We start from the raw sequence: 22,114 nt of genomic DNA, 5'->3' as shown, positions 1-22,114 counted from the left end.
GAGCTATTTCTATTAGTTTTAGGGGCTATCACCGAAGACTTTATATTAATCTTGTTTACAGGTACAATCAGTTGCTGAAACAAAAAGTGCAATTAGAGGACTTGGAAAAAATGCTCAAAATAGAACAAGATAAAATGTTGCAGAAAAGCAAAAAACATGAAACTGTAGCAGCAGAATACAAAAAACTTCGTGATGAAAATGATAGGTAAAGATAAAAATCTGATACATTATTTAGATTTAAATATATTATTAAATGACAATGTCTACATTTGTACAGTATTAAGGCTAAACTTTAATAATGAAAGTCAAGAAATTCAAATTTGCATTTTCCACAGCCATAACTAAATTAATTTGCTTGTGTAATATTTTGTATTATTGCATATAGTTTATGCCTACATATATAAAATATATTATTGCATATGGTATGTCTTTTCTGCATGAGCTTATAGTCCAGATCGCAGTCCAACCCTGTGAAATAGGAGATTTTTATTGATTTCCTCCCCAGCTTGCAAAACGTAGTTGCACCACCTTTGTAGATATCCCCCATCTGGACACACATCAATTTGCTATGTTCTGAGATGTACAGACTGGGTCTGGGTACCCTGACATTTCCTTTGAGCTGATTAGGTTTTAGCACTATGCTTCCTGGGCACAAACTACAGGTATCTGCCTTTTACCTCTTTGTGGAAATGAGGATCCACTATCCAGTTGTCATAGACTCCCTAGACTAGTGTTGACCCAACCAGACTCCCCAGTAACTTAAGCATGTTCTTTCTAGAGCTGCAACTTTGTAAGTGCTCTGAATTTATAAAATTCATCTTTTCGGGGACATGTGATAGTTAAAAGCAAATAGACATGCAGACTTTATGGAATTCTTTAACAAAGTTGTTCTTTACAAGAAAGGTACAGAACCATCCAAAATAATACAAATATACATGTTTCCCTGCTTAATTTTCCTCATCAGTCTTGAGCCTTCTTTGTGCTTAGGTCAGATTCCTCTGAAGAGTGAAAGATCCCACCTCCTACACATGGCTTCTGCTCAAATTATGGAGTGCCTTGGTCTCTTGTGAAGCCAGTTTCTTCTTTTTTTGGTCTAATTCCACAGTTAAATTGGATATAGTGTGCTACTGTAAACCTCTGCTTTGTTTTTTATTATATTTTACTGAAGACCAGAATTTACTTTGTCTAAAAAATTCATTTAAATCTTTTCCTTTTTTAACTGTATAGAAATTGTAAGCAACCTTGTGTTTTCCCCAATCATAGACTTAAAATATGAAAGGTATTTCATTTTTGAAAGACAATTACTTGCCCATAATTTGAATTCTATAATATTATTATTTCCCAGAAATCAATCACTCTTCTTATCGCTGAGAACTGATTTTTCATAAACTAGAATATCTTGATTTAGAATATCTTGATCTAAACAGAGTGTTGACTAGAGGCTATGCGTTAGTTTATATATTCTTCCAAAGTCTGTGTTACCTATGTTACAAACAGTATGGAATTATGGAAGTTACATGCTTTAAACAGAATTCTGGTTAAAATAGGTATTCTCTTTTTATTTATAAATATTTTCATGACATCTTTTAATTATAGGCTAAACCATACATATAATCAGCTTTTGAGAGAAAATGAAGTTCTTCAAACTGACCATAGGAATTTGAAAAGCTTATTGAACAATTCCAAACTAGAACAAACACGGTTAGAAGCTGAATTTTCCAAACTGAAAGAACAGTACCAACAACTGGATATTACATCTACAAAACTGAATAATCAGTGTGAGGTAAGATAAAACTTTTTAATCTTTTCTGTAAACACTTCATTTACTGTAGCTTTGTAAATTCAAGTAATCTGCAATGTGTTAGACTTTTAATTAATGCTTTTGTCGGCAATTGAACAGTTCTGACATAACTGTTAAGAAGAAAAATAAACCTCCTTGTTCTTTGAGTGCTTACTCATGTACATGCCATGTTAGGTATGTGAATGCTGAAAGCGCTGTCGTAGAAGAATTTTCCTCAGTGGTATCTATCAAGCTAGCTGCAGTGCCCTTTGTTCCTGTGCACTTATGCTGCTGCTAGCCCCACATGCTCAATTCTTTCTTACTAGGAATGTTAGATATAGTGTAATAGAATAGTCATGTAACTGCATGAAATCTTGTCGGTTACATGACTATTCGATAGTTCCTGGGGGCATGGTGGGCAACTAGTGCACTCCTGGCACCACTCCTGGGGGAGACCCCTGCTACCTCACACTGCTGCCCTGGGGTGGCAGGCGGGAGCCGATCCACATGAGGGGAGCCAGTTTAAAAACCAGCTCCCCACACAGACAGGCTGCCTGCCACCCCATGCTGCTGCCTCTGAGACAGAGGCAGCAGCATGGGGTGGCAGCAGCCCCGGTCCATGAGCAGTCCTAGCTCCCCGTGGACAAAGGCTGCTCCAGAGCACTAAGTGGAATCTAATCAAGCTAGCTCCACTGCCCTTTGTTGCTGCACACTTATGCTGCTGCTAAACCCATAGCCTTACTAAGGCTGTTTGATTTAGTGTAATTGAACCCTCATGTAACAGCATGAAAAATAAACCTCCTTGTTCCTTGAGTGCTTACTCATGTACATGCGATGTTAGGTGTGTGAATCCTGCAAGCTCGGGCCCCCTGTGAACAGGGCTGCTGCCACCACACGCTACTGACTCTGTATCACAGGCAGCAGCGCAGAGCCGCAGGTGGGAGTTGGTCTGCATGGGGAACTGATTTATAAACCGGTTCCCTTCGTGGATCAGCTCCCGCCTGCCACCCTTGAAGCTGCCTCTGATAGAGAGCCAGCAGTGTGGCATGGCAGGGGCTTCCCAGGAGTGGGGCTGCTAAAATTTGATTTGGAAACACAACTATTCAGTTACACGCTATCTAACATCCCTATTTTTCAATTTACTTTATACAAGTACGGTAGTGCAATCTCTTTATCATGAAAATATAGCTTACAAATGTAGGTATTTTGTTACATAACTGCACTGAAAAAAACTTTAAATCCTATAAATCCGGCAGAAAGAGCAATTAAAACTATGCACTGAAGGCACTTTAAATCTTCTTCAGCTTCTCGGTGTGTCTCCTTGGCAATAGGTTCCTTCAGTAGGGCCACAATGTTCTGCGACAACAATGTAAAAACCTTACCACTCATCTAAAAAAAGGAATTTTGCTTATTTTTATTTTTTATGTATACTGTCAAGAGTTTCGGACAAAAATAATGTCTTGGCTGATATGATATTTCTGTTATAATAATGATTCTTCTGCTAGCTAAAGTGAATTCAGCCAATTAACAAAATATTAAAATGTTAAAAAGAACATTTCAGTTGTGATTTATTTGATCTTGCTGTGTCTTTTGCCTGACCTACTGAAATCTTTATGTAGCTTGCTTATGTCTTCTTTATAAGCCTATAAATCAGGCTATGTGCTGATTACATTCAGTCCTGTTTTGTAAATTTTTAACAGTTGCTTAGCCAGCTTAAAGGAAATTTGGAAGAAGAAAACAGACATCTGCTAGATCAAATTCAGACATTAATGCTGCAAAATAGAACATTGCTGGAGCAGAATATGGAAAGCAAGGATCTTTTCCATGTTGAACAAAGACAGTACATGTAGGTATACCAAAAATTATGAAATCACGGTTCAAAAATATGATTACTTCAAACTGAGAAAAAAAACACCCACTGGCTGCCACATTACATAGTACTCTCACACCGTATTCTTTTATTTTTCTTCAAACATAACTAAAGTAATTGTATTATATATGAATTGCTAATAATCACAGTCACCATCTGTTTTCAGATACCTAAGAATGTAAAGAAATATGTAATATTATATAAATGTGTGCATGCACACACACACACAAAACTTCTAAAATATCAATTTTGATTGACTTCTGTTTACAGTGACAAGTTAAATGAATTGAGACGACAAAAGGAGAAATTAGAGGAGAAGATTATGGATCAGTATAAATTTTATGAGCCATCCCCCCCTAGAAGGTACTTCTTGAATATATTTTGTGGAAGTGAATATAACCAGAAATTTATACAAGCTAAGCACCCAGTTCTGTCTTTACTGAAGTCAATAGTAAGATTTCCAGTAAGATTTCCAGTGACTTCCATGAGAACAGAACATGCCGACATATATTAGTTAAATATGCATACAAATAGGTTTTTTTAATTATGTATTTTCTAAGAATTAATGTAATGAATTATAAATGCAATAACTGATTTAATTTTATAACAGGAGGGGCAATTGGATAACTCTAAAAATGAGGAAATTAATAAAATCTAAGAAAGATGTTAACCGGGAGCGTCTGAAGTCTCTGACTCTTACACCTACCCGTTCAGAATCCAGTGAAGGATTTCTTCAGCTACCACATCATGACAGTCAAGATAGTTCTTCAGTCGGCTCAAACTCTCTTGAAGATGGCCAGACACTTGGAACCAAAAAGAGCAGTAGTGAGTAGTTACAGAATGACTTTAGTTTGAAATATTGTTTGTTTACATATATTTCCAAGTTGTTGCAAAAACTTCAAAACTAAGTCAGTTTGAAATCTTTAATTAATATTAAAAGCTCCCAAGACCTGCTTCATTATGTCAATGGCAAAACTCCCATTGATGTCAGTAGGGCAGATTAAAAAGTATGTATAGGTGCCCTATGTTTCCATTTCAGTAAATCTAACTGAATACGTTAAAATAAATCTACAGTACTCAGAGATCCAGAATTGGGTAGGCTTATTGGATCAGAATAATAGCATTTAGCCTACCAGAACATCAGATGAATGTTAGATGCCAATGGTGCTCTCTCCCTAATTCACTTTCTTCTGTTTTGCTTGTTTTCTCTCATTCCCATGAGACTTCCACCCTTCTCAAGTATGCCTCTCCATATTGTATCCATACTAACAACCATTAGCTGCTAAAAAGATCATGTCTCTCTGAATTGGTCCTCCAGTATCTCTTAAATCCTGTGCTGATGGGCTTTGGCCACAAAATAATAGAGAATAGAAAGAGTGGTGGAGCAATGTAAGCTGTTAGAAGGATACAGATCTCTACTGATCCTAGAGATAGGCAGAGCTACAAAGAGAAATAACTGATAAATTCTGAGGCAAGGGGAATTGATGTTTTCCAGACATGAACTGTTAACCTTGAATAAGCCGCTTTATCATAGCTATTAGGATACACATAGCTTAGAGGGGCAGTATTTTATTCAGTCTTTATTTATTTCTTTTGTTGTTCATTAATAATTTAAGTTGTGCCATTTCCACGAGCAGGTAATTAGTGTGATGCCATTACAGTCCATGTTAAATTAATTAGCTGATTTATTACTAGTGAAATATTGAAGTGACACACAAAGCATCAGTGTACCCCTATATTATAATTCTTACCTTTTTAAAGTTTAATGTCTAAGTGACTTCAGAATATATAAGGTTAAGATTTGGTATTCCAAATTTTCATCCCAGGTGAGAATATTTTACTATTTAAAAGTATTAAAATTTCACATGCTGGTTTTTTATTTTGGCTCTTATTGTGAAAACATAATAAAATTTTTAAAACTATGTATTATTTCGCATACCTTTAAGGGAATTAAAATTAGAGTATGAGAGAATCTGGGAGTCTGTCTTTGGATAAGGTACCAATGTATCCAGGGCAGTTTTTCTTAAACTGTGTTCCGTGGCACACCAGTGTGCCGCAAGGCAGTCGGAGGTGTGCTGCAGAGAACAACAGAATTCAAAATGGCCACCTTTAAAGGATGTTTTTAAGACTGAGGAACATCAAACAATTTTTTTTTATGAGGGACACCAAGACCCTCAATAACTCCCTCCCCCGCCCCCCAACCTTTTTTTTCCCCCTCAACAAAAAAAATCCTTGGTGTTCCTCATTAAAAAAAATTGTTTGGTCTTCCTCAGTCTTAAAAAGTTTAAGAAACACTGATTTAGGGACAGTTCTACTGAAAAAATGTACTTGAAAGTCCTAGTTGCTTAAAAGAAGTTGACTATAAAAGGTTATTTGACCTTTGAAAAGAAGCAGTTTTAAACTTGATGCAAATTTTAAAAATTACGACCCTTCCTTTGCATATATAAATACTGGATTTATTTTTTTTTATTTTACTTGCCTTCATTCATTTTGACTTTACTGCATGGATCAGTCTCCCCTCAAATATGGTGCTAACAAAAGTTGCTTGTGTATAGCAAGAGAGGACCTTAACTATTCTAATTCTTTCATATATCCATTAATAAGAAGAACAAACTTGGTTTAAGAAGACCAGGATCTTTAACAAAGCAGTGACTAGTTGCTAAGAAGGCTTTTATCTTTTTTGTAATAAAAACAACATCATTCCATACATAATTCCCCATGTTATTTCTGATTTATGGTGGCAGGATTATGGAACAAAATATTTCTTATGACTACCTGTCAAATTAAATTAAATTAAATGCTTTATACAAAAATGCTGTGCAATCACAGGGAATCAGCTCCCTGAAAGTATGAACACAACTGATTTAGACATTCCTCCTTGTGGAATGAGGTTTAACAGCTAATTCGAGTTAAGGGGTTTACTTCAAACTCCCATTTCGCTGCCGCGTGTAGACGCGGGCAGTTATTCCAAGCTAGTCAGTTTCCAAAATGGCGACCGCCCGGGAACATGCTAATGAAGCGCAGGATTTTTAAATCCCGTGCTTCATTTGCAATTTCGGTCGCCCTCATTAGCCTCCCTAGTTCAAACTAGGGGGCTAGTGTAGATGTACCCAAAGAGAAAAGAGACAATCACTGAAGAAAGAACCATGCAGGGATCACCCGGTTTTTAAAATTGTGACACTTGCCGGGAACCTATACTTGCTTCAAACGGGTGCTACCACTGCATTAGGTGCCTACGTGAGGGACATATCCCGCAAAAATGCCCTCATTACCCCAAGTTGACAGTGCGAGCAAGACGGGACAGGGAGATGAGCCTTAAATGGCTTTTATTTAACAAAGCATAGTGCAGCCTCCACAGACTGAACTCTACCCACCCAGATCCGACTCTCTTAGAGCCGACAAGCATTTGGCTGTCTCGCCAGGGCCTCGTATTGTTGCGAAAAAAAGGCTTTCTCCAACTCGCTTGCTGCCGCCAACTCGTGTTAGTATCTGAGATAAGCTGGGTACTTCAGGGATGGCTCTTACTTGCCGCCCAGGGAAAGAGAAACTACATCGGCACCAAGGCCAGGACTACCGCTAGAATCAACACCATTGGCACCAGCATCATTCGCGGCACCACTACCAGCATCGGGGCCAGATTCGGCACCTACAGTGGCACTGCTGGTGCAGTCAGCATGATCGGCACCGCCAGCACAGCAAACACCAGCACTGTCCTTGGCACTGCAACTGGCACCAGCACCAACTACGCTTTATGCGCAGCCTATAGCCCAGTCAGCATTAGCACAATCCTTGGCACTGGCAAAGGCACACAAGAAGTCAGCAGGGTCATCACCTCTTCCCCCAGTCTGGATCATATCTCATTTTCTCCCAAGCCACTTTCCCCTTCATTGGCTCCACCTGCGGACCTGCCATAGCATCGTACAGTGATCAAATACCTCATCAGCATGCAGTTCTCTTTCAGCTCATTATTACTTTCAACACTGGCATGCATCCCTATCTCCGGTGCAGGCAAAACACAGATTTAGGTCACCTAGATTTCCCACACTCTCCGTTTACACCCGCTACCATGACGACCGTAGGAGCATGTATTCCTCCAGGCATTCTTTGCCTGTCAGATGTCACTGTAGTCGTCCCCATGGTCACACCTATTATGAACGCCATCGCCCTACACATCACTCCTTCTCACTGTATCATTCCCACTGTTGGTCACCTTGCTGCTATTGATCAGGCTCTAGGTGTGGCCATACTGATTCGCCTACCCCTGCCAACATGAGACCTCCCACTTCTACTCAAACAGCATCCCAGGCACTTCAACATTCTGAGCCTGAGGAGGATCAACTCTTCAACCAAGATCAACCCACAGAGGGTTTCTTCGATAGATCATCTTCTCCCAGTGAAGCAGTATTTCCAGGAGACTTATCACCGACCGATGACCTCTGGCAATTTCAGGACTTGTTCAGGTGGGTTGCCGAGAGTCAGAAAGTCCAGCTCACGGAAGTTCAGGAAAAGCAGCACTGTCTTTTAAAAAATTTGCAACCCTCTCAGAAATGCAATGTCACTTTGCCACTTGTTGAGGCTATTTTAGAAGTGGTGGACAACATTTGGCAAACACCGGCTTCTGCCCCATGACCAACAAGAGGGCAGATAAGAAATATTTTGTCCCCTCAAAAGGAATGGACCTTTTATTCATACTTCCACAACCTAACTCCCTTGTGGTTGACGTGGCGCAGCAGAGGGCCAATACCCCACAATATAAAAACATTACCAACGACAAGGAACTTTTCGGCAGAAAAGTTTATTCGTCAGCTACTCTGACCTTGAGAATGGCCAACTATGCAGCTCTCCTGGCAAATCATAACTTCAATTATTATATGAAGCCAACTGCTCTTATAGAGCACCTCCCGGATAGCAAGATAGCCAGATTCTGTCATACAGGAAGGATATACCGCTTCCCGTACAGCTCTGCAGATTGCACTTGACATCACAGCTGTATGATCCACTGCAACCTCAGTAGTAATGTGCAGAGCCTCCTGGCTTCAGTCCATAGGAGTTTCCAGAAAATTACAACTGAAGGTGGAAGACCTACCCTTCGATAGACAAAAGCTATTCACAGAGAAAACCGACGAAGTCCTCCGCGCTAGCAGGGACTGAAGAACTACATTAAGAACACTGGGCATGTACACACCACCGTACAGATGCAAACGATATACTCCTTACCAGAGGCACAGGCCCTTCCCTTACTCTGCACCATAGCATAGACCATTTGACCAGCAGAGTTCCAAACAATGCCCGCAGAAACGACATCCTCAGAGCACAAGGATGTCTAACCAACAGAATAACCAGCAGCAAGTTTGACGTGTTGGTGAAGGGCCTGCAAACCATTCCCCTCATTGGTCACTAGTGCAAAGAATCCAGGTTGTTTCATCACCGTCTGACACCATTTCAATAATGATAGGTCTCCATACCACTGATGGATGGGTCCTCGAGCTAATAACATCCAGCTACTCAGTTCCCTTCACCTCGCTCCCTCCTCCTTCCCCACCATCCCTATCCCTCTTCAGAGACCCTTCTCACAAGACTCTTCTAAGGCAAGAGGTCTTACGCCTCCTCACCATAGATGCAGTAGAGCGAATACCTGAAGAGTTTAGGGGCAAGGGATTTTCTTACTCAGAAAAAGTCAGGTGAGTGGAAGCCAATCTTAGACCTCTGCCGTCCTAACTGACATCTTTGCAAACAGAGATTCAAGATGGTGACCTAAGCATCTATTATTCCAGTGCGCAACAGCCGTGGATTGGTTTGCATCCCTCGACCTGCAGGGTGCCTGTTTTCATGTTACAGTCCATCCGGTGCACAGGCGTTTCCTAAGATTCGTAGTCGGAGTCAAGCACTTCCAATACAGGGTTTTACCCTTCGATCTGTCTTCAGTGCCCAGAGTCTTTTCGAAGACACTTGTGGTCATAGTGGCCCACCTCCGTTGAGGCAGGATCATTGTATTCCCTTATCTTAACAACTGTCTGATGAAGGGTCCATCCTTCGACGACACGTTACAGTCTACCAACACGATGAGAAAAGTCTCTTCGAAGCTCTTGGTCGTATAATCCATTTCCCAAAATTGTCGATGACACCCCAACAATCTTTGGAATTCATTGGTGCATGCCTTGACTCGTCTACTGCCCGGGCTTACCTGCCATTAAACAGATTTCAGATTATCCAGGAGCTCACACAAGTTTTCTCCCCAAGCCCCACAATTGCCGTACTTACCTGTCTACAACTCGGGGAACATGGCAGCTACCACATATGTCATAGCACATGCTAGGCTTCACCTGCAGTACTGGATAGCCTTGATTTACTTCCCTGGCAAACACGATGTTCACAGGAGAATTGCAGTACCACCAAAAGTGGTGAAGTCTTTGAGTTGGTGAACTGTCCCCACCAACATGTTAGCTGGCATACCTTTTCACCGACCTGAATCCACGATGCAAATTACGATCGACGCATCTTTGGTGGGTTGGGGCGTACACCTCAACATCCATTGTGTTCAGAGCCGGTGGTCCATACAAGAAACCTCCCACCATATCAACTTCCTAGAATTGAGAGCAGTTTTCAATGCATGCAAGCACCATCAGGGTGCTTACCGACAACGTGACCATGGTTTACTACATAAACCGACAATGAGGAGCTTGATCGCATTCTGTCTGTGCGGAGGAAATACACCTATGGAACTAGTGCATCCGTCACGATGTAACGATTCTAGCAGCGTACTTATCTGACAAAGACAACACCACTGCCGACGTGCTCAGCAGGCACTTTGTCATGCACCACAAGTGGGAACTACACCACCAGATGCTACAAGACATCTTCCGCCGCTGGGGCTTCCCAACCATAGACCTATTCGCCACACATTGAAACGTGAAATGCCGGTATTACTGTTCCAGAGTAGTCATCGGACCGACTACTGGAGTGCCCTGGGAGATGCTATTCTCCTCAACTGGAGTGCTCACCTGCTTCTACGCCTTTGCTCCAACTCCCCTGATACCGAGAGTCCTAGAGCAGATGATCAGGGACAACGCAACAGTAATCCTCGTATTCCCCTTTTTGGCCACGTTAGACGTGGCTCCCTTACCTCTTTCGCATGTCTCCTCACCCACCCTATCACCTACCCAGATGTGTCAACCTTTTGACCAAGGACCAGGGAACCCTAGTGCATCCTCAGCCCGAACACCTTCTTTTCACAGCATGATTCCTAGTTGGTTCCAGGATCTGGAAATTATCTGTTCCCAGGAGATCAAACATGTTCTGCTCCACAGTAGAAGACCCGCCAGTAGGGCCACTTACCTGTACAAGTGGTATAGGTTTTGTTCCTGGTGCGCAGACAATGGTCTAGATCCATCCTCTGCCCCCATCCATCACATTCTCAACTACATCCTGCATTTAAAACATTCCGGTCTAGCACTGTCATCTCTCAAGGTTCACCTTGCTGTGATCCCTGCCTTCCAACAGCCAGTGGAGGACTATTCACTGTTCGCTCACCCAACTAGGAGGTTCATGAAAGGGGTGGCTAATCTCTACCCACCACATAGAGAGCTGCCTCAACCATGGAACTTAAAGCTAGTCCTGGATGCCCTAACACGGCCTCTCTTTGAGCCCTTGGCAACCTGCCCTCTACCGCTATTAACCACCAAAGTTGTCTTCCTGTTAGTAATAACATCTGCACGCACGGTAGGGGAGCTTGCCGCTCTCTCTGCTACACCTCCCTGTACAGTATTTACAAGTCGGAGGGTTATACCTTGCCCTCAACGAGCATTCCTACCAAAATAAACTTGGATTTTCACATCAACAAGCCTATCATCCTCCCAACTTTCTATCCCAAACCACACTCCTCCTACCAAGACGCATGGCTTCACACATTAGAAGTGCATAGGGCACGGGCATTTTATATCGATAGAACATGGAAGTCTCAACATCTGTTGCTTTTGATGGCTGATCGCTCTAAAGTCAAGTAACTTTCTGCACAACACATATCCAAACTCATCAGTTCATGCATCGTGCGTTGCTACTCACTGCAGAACAAGTTGCTGTCAGAGATGCCAAGAGCCCATTCTGCCAGAGCGATAGCAGCTTCTACTGTCTTTCTCAAGGGATAAACTTAAGAAAACAATAGTCTGGTAGCACTTTCTAAAGGGAATCTCAGTCTAGGTGACGTCTGCCAAGCTGCCACGTGCTTCTCTATTTACACCTTTGCAAAACATTACTCTGTCCCCAACAATTTCATTAGTGACTCAACAGTTGCCTCCACAGTGCAATCCCCAGCTGCGAAACCTTAACTCTGAATTCTGCCTTCCTTATTTCGGGTCACTGCTATGAAGTCACCTACAGTGGAGCACCCATGGGGACACGACTCAAGGAAGAAGAGGAAGTTACTCACCTTGGTGTAGTAATGACAGTTCTTCGGTGTGTCCCCGTGGGTGCTCCACTACTGCACTCCTCCCCGCTTCAGAATTTCTCCTTTATGTTTTTTCAGATACTCGGCGATTTGCAGGAACTGGCGGGATCCAGACCGAGTGCTCTAAGAAACGGTGCAAAACAGCTCGAGCTGCCTGACATGCATGCGTGGTCCAGCAGACCACTGCTGATGAATCTCCGATCTGCAGTGCCAGGACAAGCCCAACACCTACAGTGGAGTACCCACAGGGACACATCTCAAAGAACCATCAGTACTGGACCAAGATGAGTAGTTTCCTCTTTCTGGGGCAGAGAAGGCACCAAAGGGACGGTTAGCCATGCATGCTGAGTAGACATACCAGCACATGCTGGCTGCTCCACGTGTGCAGCCAACCAACGGCACTGCTATTTTAATTGTCCAACTAGAGGCGCAGAGGCAACCCAGAATCCTACGGTGGATCACTGATAGGGGCAACCATCTCAAAGAATCTGTTACTGCACAAAATGAGTATCCTTTTCTTCTTAAAAATTTCCTCTATAATACAGTAGTTAAAATTAATTGAAAAATTGTATATAATCTGTATTTGAAAAAAGTGTTGTAATTAAGCTAAGTTATTAAAAATCATTGTATTTAATTGTTATGATTGTAAAGACATGGTCAGCTCAACTGTTCAAAGAACTGATAAAATGGCTATTGTGGTTTCAGAGATAATTCAGTTAATGGCCATTGATCTTCTACACCTAATTTGAATACAACAATTCTGTTCTTGGTTATGACTCCATGACATGAGCAGGACTGGACATATATCAGGAGTTCTCACTGGAAGATTACCTTGCTTGGGTGTTCGCTGGCTGCTTGCTAATAGTCTTGGTCATCAGTGCCTGAAATGTTATCTGCAGTTCTGCTTCTTTGGCTGTGTCTAGGCTACATGCCTCTGTCGTCAGAGGCATGTAGATTAGACACATAGGCAAAGGCAAATGAAGCCGCGATTTAAATGATCGCGGCTTCATTTACATTTACATGGCTGCCGCGCTGAGCCAACAAACAGCTGATCAGCTGTTTGTCGGCTCAGCGCGCTAGTCTGGATGCTCCCCTGCCGACATCAAAGCCCTTTGTCGGCAGCCCCATTATTCCTCGTGGGACGAGGTTTACCGGGGCTGCCGACAAAGGGCTTTGATGTCGGTGGGGGAGCATCCAGACTAGCGCGCTGAGCGGACAAACAGCTGATCAGCTGTTTGTCGGCTCAGCGCAGCAGCCATGTAAATATAAATGAAGCCGCGATCATTTAAATGGCGGCTTCATTTGCCTTTGCCAAAACAACAAATCTACATGGCTCCATCAACGGAGCCATGTAGTTTAGACATACCTTTGACTCCACTGTGCACCAACACAGCCTTTCCATGGGAACCAAGACAGTAACACATAAGAGGAGCTCTTGAAGTGCAGAGACATCAGGACTTGGGGATTCAGTGTCTAGGACAATTCCCCACCCTTTCACTTCTAACTTTAACATTGATGAGTGTGCTTCCTCAGCTAGAGAATAAAGTATTATGGCAGATGCAAACTCCCTAAAAGTATTTGCCTCTACTAAACAGCATGACTTATGTCTCTCTCAGGTTCAACATCAACTTCAAAGTGTTCTACATTTGTGAGTTCCTCACCCAAGCACTAGACTAGTTTGGTGACTGTGGATTAAAATAGACATAGTCCATTCTCTTTTTGACAGTTTTCTGCTGTTCCATCAGAAAAGTATTTTTTTCCAATTGCATTTAATAATAATGGCAATCTCTGTAATATTCTTGTTTTTGTGGCTTAAATCTTCCTTATTAGTTGGGGGTGCAAAAGGCAATAGAAAAGGTGCCCTTTGAGTACCCCAACTAGTTTAATGTCAAAACAGATTCATTACATTAAAGATGCCTTTTGGCCATTACTTTGTGTCTGCCCAAGAACTGCACTTCCAATTGGACATACCAGTTACAAGGAATTTTTAGGCAATGCTTCAGACATATGCCACACATAGCAACAATCATGTAATTCCTACAAGAAGAAAAGCCAATTCTACCAAAGGATAGATTTGATATCTACTTTAGGGTGTGTCTAGACTACATGCCTCCTTCGACGGAGGCATGTAGATTAGCCAGATCGGAAGAGGGAAATGAAGCCGCGATTAAAATAATCGCGGCTTCATTTAAATTTAAATGGCTGCCCCGATCTGCCGATCAGCTGTTTGTCGGCAGATCGGGGCAGTCTGGACGCGATGCGCCGACAAAGAAGCCTTTCTTCATCGGCACAGGTAAACCTGGTTTCACAAGGCTTACCTGTGCCGATGAAGAAAGGCTTCTTTGTCGGCGCATCGCGTCCAGACTGCCCCGATCTGCCGACAAACAGCTGATCGGCAGATCGGGGCAGCCATTTAAATTTAAATGAAGCCGCGATTATTTTAATCGCGGCTTCATTTCCCTCTTCCGATCTGGCTAATCTACATGCCTCCGTCGAAGGAGGCATGTAGTCTAGACACACCCTTAGTGAGCTAAGCACCATAAGCATTTGCAGTTAAATCTCACATTTTGTAGGTTTGCTGAGGGGCACAAGCTAACCCTTTGTGTAGATTGATTTCTTAGAGACCAAGAATCATCATGAAGTACCAATAATTGTTGTCTTAACTGTGATTATTTACTTGTTGGTATATCGTTTTCATGGAATAAACACAGGATAAAACACATCAAAGTTATTTTTTGTCAGTTTGGATGAAAACCAAAGTGCTTTTAGGAACAATCACAATAAAATTACCTCCTCAGTAAGAAAGAAGATGGAGTGTGTGTCATGGAATGCATGTAGCAGTCCAGACCAATAAAGGCTTGTGTCACCATCTTCCCTGTCCCCCAAGTTCCCTCATAGGGCTTTGGAGCTGTAGTTCCCTACCTGAGCTGCTCCTAAGCAGCCTTCCACCATGCAGGTCACACCCTAAGTATCTGTATATAACAGCAGCCCTAGTGTAGGAAACTGGTGCTAGCAGCCTGCCAGCAATATAAGTCACATTCTGTCTTCAACCAGCCTTAGTTATACCCAGCAAGACCCCAACACACTCCTAGTCCCCTGAAACGTTCAGCCCTCTTCTGGACAACTGAGACAAAAAATAATTTTCATTGCTCCTGTAAAGAGACAGAACTACTTATTAGCAGCTTATAAAATTAAGTAGAGTGAATACACCCTTCCTTTTAAACCCAGCATTGAGTTGGTTTATAATTAAACAAATGTATTAACAATAGGACATAGATTAAGTGATAAGTAAAAGGAATAAAATTAGAAAGTGCTACAAGTAAATAAAAGTGAAAATATCCAGCTAAAAGTCTGAAACCTAATCTAGCCAGATACAGGGCATTGTTCAACCTGGTTTCTCTCACTAGTCATTCTTTTTCCTGGCCATAGCTGACTTTTCCCAGTCACGACCTTTCACAAAAGTACAAGATGCTTGCTTCCCTTGTAATCCTAGGTGAAAGATCTTTGCCTAAACAGATTTCTGACCTATATTTAGTTCCAGAGACTTCAAGCTCCCCACCCCCTTGGTTGAAGTACATATTTTTTTCAGTTTGGAAGAACTCTGTCCTCTTTTATCTGTCTAGTGACAAATGTGCAAGATAGGTTCTCTCCTTGCTTATATCTTTCAAAATTCATTTAACTTTTATCAAGAAGCATCATGACCTCATGGTGTCTTTTCCTTCTTGTGGGCTTCTCATCCCCCGTATTATTTTAAATAAATGAGATTTCCATGGTTTCATATTATACCATGCTTAATTTATGTAGATAATTGTGTCATTCCTCCTATCTAGCCCAATATCAATGAGTATCCATAATTCCATATATGAAGGTAACATATACCATTCACAATCATATCAATCACTAGAGCCCTGCACAAATAGAAAATTTGTATCCACATTTGCATCCATATCTGCAAAAATGAGCTGTGGCTATCCGCATTACATCCATGCAGATAAAGCAGATATCTGTATGCAAAATTTGTATTCACATCTAAAAAAATGAGCAGTAGATATCTGCTTCCTCACCCGCAAATGCACATACTCCAGGATATAAAGTGGATATCCATGGATTTACTGGGCTCTATCCATCACCAGTGTGCCATAGGCTTTCAGAAAAGATCTCACTCTTCCCTGTGATACTCAAACCTTAGGGGTTCAGGAGGCAGATTAGCAATTGACATTATCCAAAAGAGTCACAGTAATGTGAATTTGTTTCATTCTCTTTCCCTCTTCCTTCCCCTCTCCGTGTATCTCCATATAGATAGATAGATAATTCTCACAGCAAAATGACTGCCTGAGTATTGTACAGTTGGCACCCTTTAAGATACCTGAAAACCATTATCATGTCCCCCCTGTCTTCTCCTTTCCAAACTAAACAAGCCTAGTTCTTTCACTCTTCCTTCATAGGTCATGTTCTCTAGACCTTTAATCATTCTTGTTGCTCTTCTCTGGACTTTCTCCAATTTCTCCATATCTTTCTTGAAACGTGGTGCCCAGAACTGGACACAATACTCCAACTGATGCATAATCAGGGCAGAGAGCAGAACAGAAGAGTGACTGCTCGTGTCTTGTTCACAGCACTCCTGTTAATGCATCTTTGAATCATGTAGGCTTTTTTTGCAACAGCATTACACTGTTGACTCATATTTAGCTTGTGGTCCACTATGACCCCTAGATTCCTTTCTGCCTACTCCTTCGTAGACAGTCACTTCCAATTCTGTATGTGTGAGAATGATTGTTCCTTCCTAAGTGGAATACTTCGCATTTGTCCTTATTAAACTTCATCTTGTTTACCTCAGACCATTTCTCCAGTTTGTCCAGATCATTTTGAATTATGACCTTATCCTCCAAAGCAGTTGCAACCCCTCCTAGTTTGGTATCATGTGCAAACTTAATAAGAGTACTCTCTGTTCCAGTATCTAAATTGTTGATGAAGATATTGAACAGAACTGATCCCAAAACAGACCCCTGTGAAACCCCACTTGTTATGCCTTCCCAGCATGATTGTGAACCATTACTCTCTGAGAACACTTATCCAGCCACAGATAACCTTATCCACAGATTTGTTATCTTATCAAAGAAAGATATCAGATTGGTTTGACATGATTTGTTCTTTACAAATCCATGCTTGCTGTTACCTGTCACCTTATTATTTTTCAGATGTTTGCAGATGAATTCCTTAATTACTTGCTCCATTATCTTTCCAGGCACAGAAATTAAACTTACTGGTCTGTAGTTTCCTGGGTTGTTCTTATTTCCCTTTTTATAGATGGGCACTATATGTGCCCTTTTGCAGTCTTCTGGCATCTCTCCCAACTTCCATGATTTTTCAGAGATGATAACTAAGGGTTCAGATACCTCCTCTATCAACTCCTTGATTCTTCCTGAAACCACGCGCCAATGGTTTCGAGTCTGCCATGCACACATTAGACTTGCGCAGGGCACTATCAGTCTATCTAAATGGAACTAAACCATTCAGAACGACTTCTAAGCTCTTTGTCTCCACTGTGCCACAATCTCAGGGAAATGCCATCTCCAAGCAGAGATTATTTAAATAGATAGCTGACTGCATATATTTGTGCTACCAGCTCAAAAAGTCCAGCCTCCTGAATCCACTCCATCCGAGTGCATTCTACACGTTCCATCTCATGTCTACAGCCTTCCTACATAGTGTTCCCCTTGGCAACATATGCAAGGCAGACACATGGCCATCAAATCTCATGTTTGCACAACACTATGCCCTCTTATAGGACACTGCAGCTGACACTAGCTTGGGAAGAGTTGTTTTGTCCACAGCCTTCCAACCTGATCCAAAGCCCCTATCTTCCTAAGGGATACTGTTTACAGTCACCTGAATGGCGCACCCAAAGGGACATCTCTCAAAGGAGAAGTGGAAGTTACTCACCTATGCAGTAACTGATGTTCTTTGAGATGAGTGTCCCCGTGGATGCTCCACTACCCGCCCTCCTCACCTCTACTTCAGATATGGCACCTGTCCATTGTAGAGAAGGAACTGAGGAAGCCAGACCATACACATGCTGTGACAACTCATCAGACAGGCAAAGCACACGGGGGGGGGGGGGGGACGCCACTGAGAAAATCTCTGATCAAAGGCTCTGGGACGCACCTTGACCTGAGTGGAGCACCCACAGGGACACTCATCTCGAAGAATGTCAGTTACTGCATAGGTGAGTAACCTCCTCTTTCATGATTTCAGCTATTTAAATCTGAAATTTCATGGTGGTATAATTGTAGGAGTCCTGACCCAAAAAGGAGTTGTGGGGGTAGGAGTCACAGGTGTTGCAGTACTGCTACCCTTACTTTTGTGCTGCTCCTTGCAGCACCGGTGCCTTTAGAGCTGGGCAGCTAGAGAGTGGCAGCTATTGGCTGGGATCCCAGCTCTGAAGGCAGAGCCATCACCAGCAGCAGCACAGAAGTTTGGCAGAGTATGGTATTGCCATCCTTACTTCTGAACTGCTGCTTGTAGAGTGCTGCATTCAGAGCCCGGCACGTGACCAATAGCTGTTGCCCTCTGGCCACTCATGTCTGAAGGTAGCACAGAAGTAAGGGTAGCAATACTTCAAGCTCCCTAAAATAACCTTGGGACCATCCTGCAACTCCCTTCTGCACCAGGAATTCTGTGCCACTGGGCATGTGCAGAACTCATGTCCCACTGCGATTTTTTTGCTTCCCCACAGAAAAATAATTTTCTGACTGGGAAGCAAAGGGAAGACACAAGAGCTCTCATGTGACCCTTCTCTGCACTACGTTTAAGCTACCCAGAACAGCTTGCAGAGAGAGAAATCCCTGAAAGGCAGGAGGAAAGACTTGGCAGGTGGCTCCTACCCTGCACAAGGCTCAGCTGCTAGTCCCAGCTGGGCTGGATGGGATGAGATTTCCTTTTCCCCTGCACGGCATCCAGAAATGTCAGACCTGCCTTCAAATTTCTCTGCAATCTGAAAGAAATTCTCCTCACTTCCCTTCCCCTACTTCCTTTACCCATCACTCCTCAGCTGCAGGAGGAAAGATCACTGTATTGGAAGCAGCTCTCCCATCCATCCTATCCCTGTCCATCCGACCACCTTATCCTTAGATCCTCCCACAGAGCCTTAGCCCCCCACATACAGAACCTTCCCTCCCCCCCCCCCCCAGCTTTGTTGCTCTTGCATTTGGATCATCCTGACAAACTACTGGTACCCTGATTCCCACCCCACCAAGCCTCAGCCAGCTGCACTAGGATCCCCACCCCACTGACCCAGCATCTCAACCCTCCCACTGAATCCCCCATACTCAGATCTCCTGCTTAGCGCTATCTCCCCGCTTCCCCCCACTCAGATCCCAGCCCGCTAAGATCCAATCACCTTTACCTGGAACCCACCCCCAGAAAAGTTACTGTTGCACCCGAACTCCCCAACAAACTTTTGTACATCCTGATCCCTCCATTTGCACTGGATCCCAAACTGAGCAACCTGCACGCAGATTGCACCACACAGAACCCTATCAACCCACACCTGGATCTCCTCACACTAAGTCCCTCCACAATTGGATCCTGGTGTACTGGGCCTACCTGTCAATACCACGTGCACCTGGTACAGAGGGGCAGGGCCCTGGGATGTTTCTGGGAGAAGTCCAATCTTCCCCGCTGAGACTATGTCCTGCAAATGGGGGGAACTGCACAGTGATCTCCCACCTCTGTGCAGTCAGTGGTCTGTACTCCTCAATGCCATGCTGGAACCTCCACTTTTATTTGACAAATACAGTTTGCAGAATTTTGCAGAACTTTAAAATATTACATGCTGAATATTTAATGTTGTGGTGCAGAATGCACTCAGGAGTGATTATACAGCATAGGATGGAAGCACATGAAAGACCAGATTTCACAGTCCATTATGTGGGGGTTTTTTTGTTCATGGCCATGAATTCAATAGGGCCCTAAATATTACAATAGTGTGTAAGATGTGAATGTAATTAAGTACTTATGAGTCACATTGTGTTCCTCATTTCGCAATCACTAGTGCTAAAACTAGTTTCTGTATATACTCGTTCTAAGCTGACTTTTTTGGGGGGAGGGGGAAGAATCCACTATGAAGAGTGGGGGTTTGGCTTATGAAGGGGTTCTGCCCTGCCTGCCTGCCACTGCAATCCTAATGGTGGCTGCAGGTACATAGCTTCTCAGCTCCCATTGGCTGGGAACAGTGAGAGGCTTCGTGCCTGCAGCCTGCATGTCCCTCAGCTGCACTGATGCTGATGAGCTGGGACTGGAAGTCTGTATTCTGGAGTCAGCTTATAAATGGGTCAGTGGCTTTTTACCATTTTTTCTCTAAGTTTGGGGGGTTAGCCTGTAAACGAATGGGCTTATGTTCAAGTACATATGGTATTTATACTTTATTTGTCAGAAAAGGAAGAAATAAGCTTCACAGTGGTGCATGAATTCTTTTGGCAGACAGCAAAATAAAACTGTATCCTTTTACATTGCAAGATGGACAACATGTATGCATTCTTTATGGAAGCTTTTATGATCACTCAACTATTTGTAGCTAATCAGTGTCCATTTTCACATTGCTTTCAGCTCATTCCCTCCTGATTATTGAAAATAGCTCTGTTTATTGAGCTGAAAGGTTAGAAAAGCTTATTTTATATTTGTGTATCTAACAGTATATCAGCAATCTAAAGGTTAACATGTATTAAGTGTACTTTTCTCCTATGTGAGAGAAACTTATATTGACTGGTGAATATTCCCTTTATGTCTCCCCACTTTTCCCCACCCAAAGGCATAAACAGTAGGCTTACATTAGGGCTTTGTGATCTACATACCATTACACTTTAAACCTATTAATATACTTTGCATGTTGATCATTTTGCAGTTTCTCAACCTTTTTTATACCAGGGACCAGCACTGGTCCACAGATTAGTCCTTGAAAAATATCGAGTTATACATAGGAGACTATGCCAGATTCAATCATGTGTCATGGAAGTTGTAGAATGTATAGCTTTTGCTTTTACAGTAATATTTTAGTGCAAATTGATGGAGCCATGTTGTAGCAGGAGTCTCTGGAGGAAATCTAGCTCAATCAAACATACATCCTCCCAGGTCTCATGGAGTGCACAGCCTGCAACAGGAGCTCTATCACATTTCAGTGTGGTGCACTGTACACTTCCCTCTGTGCTGACTAAATTGAAAAGATGGAGAAAAAACAGTGATCATTTCCAGTCTGCTATTCCTCCTTTGGAAAGGATATCTCTACCTCTTGACATCCTCCGGTGTTATTGATGACTGTTGTATGTGAGTGGAAGGGGATCCTTACATCCTCTTCCAACTAGCACTCTTGTGTGAGGCCAGAAACTATTTGACTTTTATTAACACAAAGTAATATGTTCTTATGTTCTAATAAAAGGAATGTTTTAACAGATAAAAAATTATTTATCAATGTCAATTTAAGTAGTTGAAGTTATACTATTTGTAACATTTGCTAATCTGGCCTTGCAAACTTCTGTTTGCCTGTTTACTTGGGATCAGTGAATTTTTTTGACAGGCTAGTAATTTTTGTATTTTGACACCATTATTATGGCTAGCTAGCATTTATTTGGTCTGGTACCATTTCTTGATTATATGCATGGCTGTATTAATTCTAACATGAAATAGTTCTTATAATAGAGTATTATTCAAAGTATTGCATAATAGAGATACCAGAAATTAAACATTTTGATTTTGTTCTACTGAACCATTATTCTTCAAACTAAAAAATATTACAAACTATAGAATATATTTCCCCTTTTGTGCAGATATATACCAAAGGAACAGAAGTGTCTAGAATACAGAAAGGTCCATGTGCATGCATATTAAATTGCTATATAGCATACTATTGATTCATCAAATTGAGGTAAATAAGGCAGAGTAAAACCTGCAGATCAGGATGGTGGGTAGCAAAGGAAGCAGGGGCCTTGGCATTTGTGAGAAATCTATTACTTCTGAGCTCCTTTCT

At 42.2% G+C, this 22,114-nt stretch overlaps 1 protein-coding gene across 11 annotated transcripts in view; it reads left to right on the top strand.

The window, feature by feature from the left end:
- The window catches only part of CCDC88A (coiled-coil domain containing 88A), a 248,647-nt gene that overhangs the window by 206,683 nt on the left and 19,850 nt on the right, over window positions 1-22,114 (top strand). For 10 of the 11 annotated variants that reach the window (XM_014573127.3, XM_014573125.3, XM_014573124.3 and 7 more), the window contains exons 22-26: window positions 62-205; window positions 1,597-1,783; window positions 3,481-3,626; window positions 3,921-4,013; window positions 4,261-4,475. In XM_014573127.3, coding sequence (XP_014428613.1) covers window positions 62-205; window positions 1,597-1,783; window positions 3,481-3,626; window positions 3,921-4,013; window positions 4,261-4,475 — 785 coding nt within the window. Of the gene's footprint in view, window positions 1-61; window positions 206-1,596; window positions 1,784-3,480; window positions 3,627-3,920; window positions 4,014-4,260; window positions 4,476-20,700; window positions 21,485-22,114 lie in introns of those variants that run through there. The other variant, XM_025184181.2, reaches the window with a different exon arrangement.

The sequence above is a fragment of the Pelodiscus sinensis genome, chromosome 3 (genome assembly GCF_049634645.1).
Source record: "Pelodiscus sinensis isolate JC-2024 chromosome 3, ASM4963464v1, whole genome shotgun sequence".
NCBI classification, from domain to species: domain Eukaryota; kingdom Metazoa; phylum Chordata; order Testudines; family Trionychidae; genus Pelodiscus; species Pelodiscus sinensis.
This window is presented reverse-complemented; position numbering and strand designations above follow the sequence as displayed.